At 39.4% G+C, this 12064-nt stretch overlaps 1 protein-coding gene across 1 annotated transcript in view; it reads left to right on the top strand.

The window, feature by feature from the left end:
* Positions 1-12064, top strand: part of LOC113407196 (SH3-containing GRB2-like protein 3-interacting protein 1) — a 166264-nt gene that overhangs the window by 92876 nt on the left and 61324 nt on the right. Inside the window, exons 6-8 of the mRNA XM_029912328.1 lie at positions 783-839; positions 2441-2495; positions 4491-4666. Of these exons, the coding sequence (XP_029768188.1) occupies positions 783-839; positions 2441-2495; positions 4491-4666 (288 nt within the window). The remainder of the gene's footprint in view (positions 1-782; positions 840-2440; positions 2496-4490; positions 4667-12064) is intronic.

The following is a 12064-nucleotide window of genomic DNA, read 5'->3' as shown; positions in this document are numbered from 1 at the left end:
TAGACTTCCAGCACACACCTCAGGTGGAAAATTAGTCACTTTTGCTGCACCATTTAGCACCATTTTTGCAATGAATACAGTTTACTGCCTATAAGAAAGCAACATTAGTTTCTGCAGAAACCAATAATACCTGTTAGCATATCATGATTTTTTTTCCAGAAAAGACTAAAGCAGTGGATGATGACTAAGCAAGGAGGCTCATTATATTAATGAAACATTACTTTTGACAAGGCTTTCTACATGTACACATGTGTATATGTAACCCCACAACTACCACTGTTGCAATCTGAAGAAAGCTATGTATACTCAATAAGAGAAGATGTTGTGGATATCTGTACAATACTTGGTGGTCATGAACCTATAGCACTATAAATGTGCTGAAGTGTCACAGCACAATGAATTAATAATTTTGCTTCCCTTCCTCACAGGAGTGTTGTGGATTTCAATTAATGGTTGTTTATAAAGTGCACTGAAACAGACATGTGGAAGATTCTACAGAAATGCAAACTACCATTTATTTGCTGGGCTGTGGATTTTGAACTGCCCTATTTGTTACAAAAAATCAGTCTTTTACATTATTTTAAAAATTTTATCGTTTGTATGAAATAGCTATTTGTTATATAGGGATATCACAATCATCTAACTGTACTGACCAGTTTCTTTAGAGGGTTGCTAGTCTGGCCATTCTGTGACAGATTTCAGTAGTTTGCTCCAGATAGACATTGTGTGATTCTTAGCTCTTGAATTTAAAAATTGTAAAATTGTTCTCAAATGTATTACAGAAGAAAAGTAATGGAGCTCCAAATGGATTTTATGCAGAGATTGACTGGGAAAGATATGTAAGTATCTGGATGATCTCCTCCCCCCATTTAATAGATGTCAGTGCTATGTGATGAGGAATTCATATACCTTCATATGCTGCAGGATTATCTCACTTTGGTAGACAACTGTTTTCACTGATCCAAGTGTGTTTGCTTCATATGCAGCATCCTCATCTTCATTTCATTCTCTACACTTCAGAATGAAGATCACATCCTGGAGTATTCATAACTCCAGCCTGGTTCAAATGTTACCACGTATTTCAGACAAAGACTCAGTTTTCCTTTCCACATTGTTATGTGGAAATGACTATTACTAGAGCAAGCGGGGGGGACTGTCACGAGGCACACTTCCCTCAGAAAATTTTTGCCTGTTGTTACGAGTTACACCTAAGATTACTGGAACTTGGAGTGATTCATGAAAACTATATTATCTCCAGGTTTTTTTTTTTTTTGTTTGACGTGAATTTGACAGTGTTTCATGTGCAGTTGATTTAACTATAGGTAGTTTCCCCTGTTGTTCATGTATCCTGCAGCAACAGGGGAGAGAGAAAAACCTGCAATAAAAAGAGGAAAATGTAATTGTAAAACCACAAAAATTGATATGAGGGAACTAACCCGTTTTTTCATGCTGAGTGTGCCTCTTTAAGTGATGGAGTGAAACTTACTGTTGAACTACATCACTGTGGAGAAAAAAATGAATTCAGCTATTTTATCACCCTACAAATGTGTAGTTGAAACCTAACCTTATTCTGAAATATATTTTATATCCGGATGTTAATTAGATTGTGTAAAATTATCCAGAGACTGGGTAGCTCAAATTACCCATTAAGTACCAATTACCCTGAGTAATAAGGAAAGGTCTATTTGAGACCGATTATACCATCAATATGGAATATGTCAAAGTTAATTGGGGGGGAAAAATACATTTCAATTGAACATTGAGGACGTTTACCTGCAAAGAAGCGAACAGTTCAAAACTGTTAAATGCAGCACTAATAACTTCTGCCTTAACTGCCTACAGGTCTGATTCTATAGCCTATTCTACAGGCTCAAAGGCCTGCAAGGTCGAATGCTATTCTGGAATGTGTGGGCTCTAGAGTAGAAGTCCTTCCCTAGAACAATTGTGTTTCTATACTATATGGCTTCTTATTTTTGGTGTCTGCCTTCCATTGTTTCCATCCCTCTTCCCAGCACTTTTTACCTGCCTAATTCTGTGGACCATAGTTGCAGTAGTTTCTGCAGCAACCCAACCGAGACTGTTAAAATCCTGTGCAATTCCTACAATCCTGCCTTTCTTTTCTCTCCAAACCCTTACACTTGCCAGGTCAGCTCTGTGCAGTGGACTTGATTGACACTGCCAGAGTTAACAGCAATATCATTTACCTTGGCATGGTAGGGTAGTTTATAGATATTAGCAAGCGCAGCTCCAGCCATGTTAAGCCTCCTATAAACAAAGCCTTCCCTTCAGCTTGTGGTATTTTTTTCTAATTTTGGGTAAAGCTCACTTAATCAGCCCAGTGTTTCCTTTGACATATCCTCCCGACAGAAGAAATAGCTTAAGCTGCTCTTTAATAAAATGTTTAACAAGAACTTAATTACTTTGCTTATACCCCACCCAGAATTCACCTGAGCTTGATGAAGAGGGATACAGCATCAGACCAGAAGAACCAGGCTATATCCTTTATTGTTAGCCTTACATCTTGGTTTGCAAACTGTAATATGATCATGGGTTCATGGAGTGGTCACTGAAATTTTTCTGTACACTATTATTCCTCAGCTAAAAGTGAAGCCCAGTGGAAAATCACCTGATACAGTTAACCAGAAGGCACTTCTAATTGCCTTGTTTTATTCATAAGAAATTAACAGAAAGGAGTAAGTGGATAGGAAGTGCACTGGGAAATAATTATGTTCAGTGCATGCCACTAAAACAGATCTGATTATAATGCTTACAGTGAATAGAAGCAGATTTCTAGCCCTTTTCTCTGGGTTGGCAGAAACTAGAAGGGTTGCAGAAGCAGTGTGTTCATTCATTGGAGGAAAGAAGCAGTTTACATCTCTCTGCAGAACGCCTTTGGCCTTGTAAGAAAGGAATTAAGACTAGAGGAGCTGAGCAAATGTTACATTTATGAGTCTTGAAAAGTAAGAATCATCATCTAATGGTCAGAACCCAGATCTCTAGATTCTCAAGCCTATTTTCAGCTCTGCCATAGATTCACTTGGGCAAGTCACCTAACTATACTTTAGTTTCTCCATCTATAAAATGGGGGTGCTACTACTTTCCTTCTCAACGAACTAGTGACACTAGGGAGTGTTTATAAATCATGCTGTGATTCTCTGATGGAAGTTAATATAGACATGTGCAAAGTATTGTATTTAGTCTCCAGCTTGTTTATGCTGATCTAATAGCTGTTTAGTTGTTGACACTCTTCCTTTCATCCATTTAAATGGACGTAAGCAGGAGCAAGAGGAGACATCTTGTTTTTCTAAAAGCAAATCTAAGCACAAATGAATTTCCCTTTTAAAAATCACCATTCATTTACATTGACGTGTAAGAGGCTGTGAAAGTGTAGATACATATTTTATTTAAAATACATGTGTCTAGGGTGTGACAGGCACCATAGAAAACCCTTAAGATAGCTATACGTTTTATTTACTTGGTACAGAGGAGCCATAACATTTTAGATATTCTCAAAATGTAGAACAATATATACACACTGGCCCATCTCCTCCACTGTGACACACAGAGCACAGGTATGAGGTGTGCATATGAAGGAGGCTTAAAGCTCACATGTGCTCTCCCTTCATCCTCCTCCTGCTGGCCAGGACCTCTGCATTTTGTTTGAACAGGCTGAAGAATTCTCTCTTATCCCAGGATGCAACACACAGCTGAGGCTTGGCACAGTGAAGGGATATTGTGGCTATATCCCCTTTCCTCCAACCATATCCACGTTGCAGGGAAAGTTAGTGGCATAAGATTTGGTGCTACTACACCCTTTACATGGCAGGTGATCTCCCTTACAGGCTTTGCTCACTTTACAGGTAGTCTGTGTCAATGGTGCGATACAAAGCAGCCACACTGCATACAAGAATCTGGCCTGTGCCCTGAGCTGCCTTTAGTAAGTAGACCGTGGGAAAATAGACGCATAACTTCCTCCTCTGCTGCCACTGAAACTTCCTGGTTACGTATTAATGTACAGAGTGTAAACTGGTACAGTGCTGACTGGTGGGAAAAGACTACTCGTAAATTAATGCTATCCCACAGTGCAGTTTTACCTACTTTTACGAGCAGTCAGCAATTTACATCCGTGTGTGTGTGTGTGTGTGTGTATCTGTTATATACAAATATGACAAAATGGAATAGTGGTGACAGAATTAGCAAAAATGTGTATCCTTTGTTACCCATTCTTGCTGGTGTACAGTTGGAGTAAAATGTTCAAAAACATCTAAATCCCATTTTCCAAAGTGACTTAGGACCCTAAATCTTATTGGAAAATAAGAGGGATTTAGGCTTCTTAAGCACCTATGTCACTTTAGACAGTGCCTAAGGCACTTTTTGAAAACTTGACTTTAGGAGTTTGAAAAGATGGGGATGGGGGTACTCTTTTGCCTCCACTCTGTATGAAAAGCCTACCTCTTAGCAGAACAAAAAATTCTTTAACTGTGATCTACCTACCAAAGGAAAGCACTTTTATTCCTCAAGTGAATCAGAAGAAGAAGAGGAGTCACACAAGAAATTTAACATTAAGATTAAGCCTTTGCAGGCTAAAGACATTCTTAAGAGTGCAGCAACTGTAGATGAATTGAAAGCATCAATAGGCAACATCGCACTTTCTCCATCTCCAGTGGTGAGTGCCTTGTGTTTTAATCTTTTACAGAGTTGGGAGAACAATAACATCCTATCCTGGTTAACTGTATTAGTAGTCAGCAAGTCTGTTAATTGAGCGTCAAACTGATTCATAGTTAAATACAATTTTTTTGCACTTTGTCTAGTTTAGACACTATTTCTTAGTTTAGTCACCCAGCAGCCATGAATAGCTCTGGGAGATTCAGTGTCATGCTTTTTAATAGATATTTTTAGTTCAGAATGTGCTAAAATATTATAAAGTTTCCTGAATGTGTCAAAATACTATGAAGAGTCTCCTTATAACAACTTCTCTATGTACTCTTTTATTTTAGTGAGTTTCACACATCTCCAAATGACCAAAACCCAACATGTATACTTTTTTCTTATTTTATTATTTAAAAAAATTAGTCTTTGCTATTACAGTAGAATCTGGACAATCCAAACTCCAGTTATCTGAAACTCCCCATTATCCAAAACAGGGTCATGCTCCCCTCATATCTGTTAATTGCGTGGAAATTTCCCTCCGATATCAAAACTTATTAGGGCCTGATACTGCCAATCTTACATTGGGCAGTAGTGTACAATGAGTCATCTTACTGAAATCAATGGGATGGATAATTCATGTAAAAAATTACTTCTCAACATGGGTAAGGGTGGGAGAATTGGGCACTCAGTATCTCTCATGACACTTGAATAATTGAGATTGTACTGTAATAGCAATAAGACAATAAAGCAAAACTCCACTGAAGTTGTTGGTGCTACAAAATGTAAAAATGGCAAAAGTAAGATCAGAATTAAGCCTCGTGTATTTCCCTGCTTTTACCTTCCTTCTTTCATCCTCACATCTTAATTTTAATTTTTGTTTCATTTTCTGCAGTACATAAAAATCCATCAGAACTACCTCTTGTTTTGATCTGTTACTTTCCAGATCACAATCACACCTATTCATCTTTGTAATAACACTGATACACAATGTTACATGTGCATTCCTTAATGAAGAAATAAATCTAGATTTCTAAAAGGAAGGACCATATTTCATTAAATCCTTCCTCTTTTTCATTCCATTAGCATGTATCTTTTTCAAAGCTTACCAAGATCTCTGACTTGCTATCCCAATCTATTCAGCTGTGCAAAGCTCTGTGATTTCTCTCCATAGGTAAAGCTTAAATGTTTTTGAAGTTGCATGGATTTGCAAGTCTGGCATCTTGCTTTGAGTTTGGGATGAGAATACACCCCAAAACTCAAAGTGAAAATGAACCAAAACTGCAGTCTTCCCCACCCTCCTTATTCTAGGCCAGTGCAACATCACTAAGTTTTGTGAGTGTCTAAGTAACACCATTTATCCTTCCCTGAAGTGGGGAGTTTTAGATCTGGGATGAAACCCAAACTCTGGTGATAACCTGTCTGTGTGGTTTCTCTATGGAAGTTTTACTCTGATAATTGGCCCATTTAGTGATTTTTTTTTAAATGCTTTCTCCTCATTGTGACCAGGGTGCTTCCTGGAGTTTCCCATTCAAAGCCCAGAACCTGTATTAAAGTTTCTAGGATCATGCAACATCATCTAAACCAAATCTGTTTGTGATTCTCTTTGCCACATCACAGCCACAGTAGTCCAATGTGCATATGTCTGTGTGTATCTATATAGGCAAGGGTATCATTTTGTGGGGAGAGGACAAATACTGGAAAATTTAAAAATAGAGAAAGCACTAAAAATATACCAAAGGGTTTTTACTGTCAGGTGTAGAGATAGGGGCAAAAAGATCTAATAGGTTTCTTCAGTGTCTGATTTCTGCTTCTGGGATTAAAATATTTATCCTCATTTTAAGCAGCAGAAACTACAGTACTGCTATTCTTCACAAGTAGCAGCTGCTCTATGTAGAATTTGAAATCTATAAATTGGAGCAGTTAGCCCACAATGCAGCCCCCATTCTGAGGTCCTTCACCCTCGCTAATAACTCATATCTCCATAATTCATGACTGTCAGATGTGTGGTACTAACTCATCAGGTAATTCTGTACTTTGGTCATCTAATTGCTCTAAAGCTTATGAATTTGGGGTTGATCTCATCTGAAGAATATTAAAGACCACGAAATATGTTTACAGGCAAATGAAGATACATTAAGAGAGCATCAAAATTTGGTTGGTTCTTGGCAATCACATTTTTCTTAGTTGTTACCCTGCTTTAATAATTTTGAAAGAAAACTCAGATGAAGCAACATGAAAGGAATTAGGCTCATGTGGCCACTTGCTCTCTTGTGTCTTGTGTTCCTGAAATTGAAATAAGAAAAACACAACTTAAATCCCACAGAACTGCACACACTACTAAATACACTGCAAGGTCAAAGCCTATTTTCACTTACAAATTAAATGAAAGTATCTGTTTCCTAGTTTCTGTGATTCTTTTTCCACTGAATGGGAGTTTTGCCTTTGACTGATATGGAGCAGGATTTAGTCCCTTTGCAAACAAATTCATGTTTGTTAATTTGCTGCTGCATGAAGCTCTTCCCTTTTGCATGCAAACGTGTCAGAGTTTGGTTTGTGGCTAGTCTTTGTTCTAGTGAGCTGACTTGTACAGTTATGAAATCGTAAAGATGCTGCAGCTGGCCTGGAGGCAGGACAGCAGCGTATTCTGTTGCTGTGTGCGGAAGCTAGGTTCAAGAGTCAATTTGGGACTCTCATTTCCTGGGCTGTGGGAGCTGTGGGGACTGTAAATCGTGCAGAGTGATGGCTTTATTGTTCTGTGGAGCATGTGGCTTCCTGATCCACTGACACTGCCTGGAAGAAGTTAGACTTGAGGCTAGTTGCTGCGATGCTGATCATAGAAGGGAAATATGTGAATTAGAAAGAAACATTAGGCAGAGATGAAATAGGGGAGAGAGAGAGATTCTAAGAGCCTGATCCTCAGCTACTGTAAATCAGCATAGCTCTATTCAGTTCAATGGAGTTACACTAGTTCACATCAGCTGGAGGACCTGACCCTAAATATTAACATTAAATTAACTGGATTATATGTGGTCTGTCTGAAATGAGGAATCACTCATGGAGTTATCTAAGATAAAGGCATAGATCCAGATTCGTGGACACTCCCAAAATACATGCAGCAGAAGTCAAGGGGCAGTGTGCACAGCTGGCATAAAGCATTCCTTTGTGCTGCTCTGATTCTGGTGGTATTTTTAGCAGCTACCACCATATGTTGTGTTAAACTAGCCTGAGGGCTGGTCTTGCGTACATTAGCCTATAAGAACCATGAAGGGCTAAATACTTAGGCCAGGACTGGATAGCAGATATGTGTTCTAACTATGTCCCCCTTTCCTCATACACTGAAAAAGGGTGTCATGTAAACCCTACGTTGGATGTAGCCCACTGCAGGATCAACGCTGCACACTGGTGATCTTCCCTGGCTCGCTTACTCAATTTCTGCAATCTTAGAACAGTGACAACTTGGCACAAAGCAGACACAGTGCCCTGGGCATCTGGCCGATATAACTGAAGCCAAGGTCACCAGCATTGAAGCAATGATCCTCACGCACCAAATTTGCTGGGGGGGGGACATTGTGTGCGGATGCCAGACTCTCGCCTTCCAAAACAAGCCTTCTATTCTCAGCTCACCCATGGTCAGAGATCCCGTGATGATCAGAGTACATGCTACAAAGAGACACTGAAAGTGTATCTCAAGAAAACTGATGGACATCACAAGATGGGAGGAGCAAGCCACCAACCAACCTCAATGGCACCGCATCCTCCATCAGGCAGTGGCCCGCTTCAAGGAGAAGTGCTTTGCCCTCCAAGCTGAAAAGAGAGAGAGAAGAGGAAGGAAAAAGAAAGCACTTTCTCCCAGCAGGCAGCTGACTCGCCAGGAAATGTCTGTACCTACTGCAGGTGGATCTGTGGTTCCAGGATCCTGAGTCCTCTCTAAACCCATATGTAAATCTCGAATTGAGAGATCGCTGCTGCTGATGACCTGGGGATCTGGCCCATATACTAGAGCCCCTTTCTGGTTCAATAACTAGGTACACTTCCTTGAAAATGTAGCTTTATTTACGAGATAATATTAACACAAGCGTAGATGCTGCCGCACCCCCTGGCTTGAAGTGGTTTCAATCATATACAGAGTTTGGTTCAATGGCTCTCAGCACCCCCACTATGCAAATTTGTTTCAGCAACCCTGAACACAAGTGCATGTCCACAAAGTGAAAGGATTTTAGCCTGCATTCAACCAAACTATCTTCCTTTTAATCTCCTGCTACAACTTGTCTGCCTCACTCCCATGGGCAAACACAGTATTGAATTCTGTCAGTGCAATTCAGGGAAAAGAACACTGTCAAGTTAAAAATGCATGTATTTTAAAAGTTGCCTTAACAAGGTTGGTTTGTTTTTTAATAGTTAACTTAGAGGTGTGTGGCTTAGTGGATTGAGTGCTGGAGTGAGCTTTATGAGACCTGGGTTCTATTCCTGACTCTCCTACTAGCCTGTTGGGTGACCTTGTGCCTCAGTTTCTCTATCTGTAAATTGAAAATGATACTGATTTCCTTTGTAAAGTGCTTTAAGATCCACTGATGAAAAGCATTATAGAAGTGCTAGGAGGTATTATTTTCAGAACTGAAGGAAACTGAACTGAACCTGTAGCACTGCATCCTTGTACAAATGGATAAAACCCTTATAGTGACTAAACAAAAGTAAACTTACTAGTCTATTTTCCTTGTCATAGAACAATAGGGTTAGAAGGGAAGGCAAGGGTCAACCCTCCTGACAAGATGCAAGATTTTGTGTCTAAACCATCCAAGACAGATGGCTACCCAACCTCCTCCTTTTGGAGTGAAGGAGCTTCTACAACTTCCCTAGCTCCAAACTGTTAAAAGGACAGGATGCAGGTAAATATCATCGTGACAGGATGTCAGGGTGATATTTACTGTCAGGACAATATTTACCTGCATCCTGTCCCTTTTAGCATTTGGAGCTCTGCTGAAATGATCTAAGGGGGTACAGTGGGAAAGCAGGAAGTGGGCCCAGGAGGGTCTGAAAGAATAATTAGACTTGTCTAGAAGCATAAATATAATCTATAGAAATATAAACTCTGCAGTCACTAGGGAAGGAAGCTGGAAAGTGACTTGCCACATTTTTCATAATAAAAAATAAAACTGCAGCTACTCAAGTAGTTCTAAGCTGTTAAATATGTTGCTTTGAGGTGAGAATCACAGATTTTAACAGTGGGATGTTGTCCTGTCAAAGTCAGCTGTATCCTTACAGAGATGCCAAACAAAACCTTCCTTGGCTGACCGTAGCAGAGATGAAACCTCTGCAGTTATTTGGTGAGAGAACAGCTGAGAGCCTCCTGCTAAGTTTTAATCACTCTGTTTTGTAAGGTTTCAGAGTAGCAGCCGTGTAAGTCTGTATCCGCAAAAAAAACAGGAGTACTTGTGGCACCTTAGAGACTAACAAATTTATTAGAGCATAAGCTTTCGTGGGCATCCGAAGAAGTGGGCTGTAGCCCACGAAAGCTTATGCTCTAATAAATTTGTTAGTCTCTAAGGTGCCACAAGTATTCCTGTTTTGTCAGACTACCAGAGGAACAGTTCTATTTGAATATATGATCGCTCAATTCTGTTTTGTTAGAATCTCTCAGTACATAAATAAGGTCAGATAGATGCTTCTTTCTAGCTTGCTTGAATACACCTATTCTTTCCTGTTTGGAAGTAGTTTAATTTATGTTTCTTTACTTGTTGGGATAGTTCATGATGATGATGCAACCTGACGACATCAGAGACTATATCCTCATGTGCCAGAGTTTTACATCCCCAACCTCTTTCCATTTTTTTTTTTTTACTGGCAATTCCTGCCATGTTGCCTGCTATTTGTACCATGGAAAATCCAGCCCCAAGTAGTAAGGGTTTTTTAGTGGTCTTAAGCAATGTTTATTTATGCTAAAATGAGTATATTTTATAGTACAAGCTAATAAGTTAGGTCCTGACCTAAATTTATGCATGCATGCTTGAAAAAGGTAGAATCACGATTCAATATTTCAACAACTAAATAAAAGTGGTCTGGTTTTTCAGAAGTGTTGCGCTCTCACAGATTTTATAGACGACCTTGGGATGTGAAGGCATTCCCCACCTCTGAAAATCGTGTCACTTTTATTTAGGTGCCATGGCCTTTTGTCCATACGTAGAGGAATAATGACCTAAATAAATCACTTTTTTTTCTGAACCTAACATCCTGGTAATATTTAGGAAAACCGGAGCTAGTCGGGGTGACCCAATAAGCTATCATACATGTTTACAGAAATAGTATTAACTTTTTGAAACTGTCAAAATCATTAGAAAACTTTTGAAATCATTATTTTCATTGCATTGGACTCTTCAGATCTTTGTAAATGAACCATCTTTGCTAGAGAGAACGTGTTAATAAGCCCAACGTGCACCCATGTGTTCTGAATAAGAGAGAAATTCACCATTCACTGTAAAAGTTAGCTTCTTGATTTACAAATTAAAACTCAACCATATGCAGTATTTCTTCTATTTCTTGCACAACTGACCTCTGAACTTCAAGGTGATAGATCACCCTATTTGGTAATATAACCACCCATTAAAACCTAACAGTTCTGGTTGCCTTTGCTAGAGTGGCCACCAATCAGATACACCCAGGCTGGAAGACAATACCTCATTTAGAGAGAGATGAGGTTTTTTCCAAGTGTAATTATGTTTCATAGCTACTGCAGCAGCCATAGTCATGGCAGCATATACAGCGGTTTCCGTTGTTTCCAGTAAAGATTTACCGTATTTATGACATATAAATAAATGTGTATTTTATGAGAGGTTGTTTACTCATTTGGGGGAACTTAGAGTGCATTCTCTGAATTCCTCCATGGAGTGGCCATGCAGATAGTGTCTCATTGGTCAGTAACTGGTTGACAGACAAGAAATAAAGGGTAGGAATAAATGGTCATTTTTCAGAATGGAGAGAGGTAAATAGTGGTGTCCCCCAGTGATCTGTACTGGGACCAGTGCTGTTCAACATATTCATAAATGATCTGGAAAAACGGGTACGCAGTGAGGTGGCAACATTTGCAGATGATACATAATTACTCAGGATAGTTTAAGTCCAAAGCAGTCTGCGAGGAGTTACAAAGGGATCTCTCAGAACTGGGTGATTGGGCAACAAAATGGCAAATGAAATTCAGTGTTGATAAGTGATCTAAATTAGCTGTACCATTCAAGAAAAAGATCTTGGAAGAATAAGTTCATAGAGGATAGGTCCATCAATTGCTATTAGTCAAGATGGTCAGGGATGCAACCCCATGCTCTGTGTGTCCCTAGCCTCTGACTGCCAGAATCTGAGAGTGGACAACTGGAGATGGCACTAATTGCCATGTACTGTTTGTTGCCTCTGAAGCACCTGGTAT

Source organism: Terrapene carolina, unplaced genomic scaffold (genome assembly GCF_002925995.2).
Source record: "Terrapene carolina triunguis isolate 2854851 unplaced genomic scaffold, T_m_triunguis-2.0 Scaffold210, whole genome shotgun sequence".
NCBI lineage: Eukaryota > Metazoa > Chordata > Testudines > Emydidae > Terrapene > Terrapene triunguis.
This window is presented reverse-complemented; position numbering and strand designations above follow the sequence as displayed.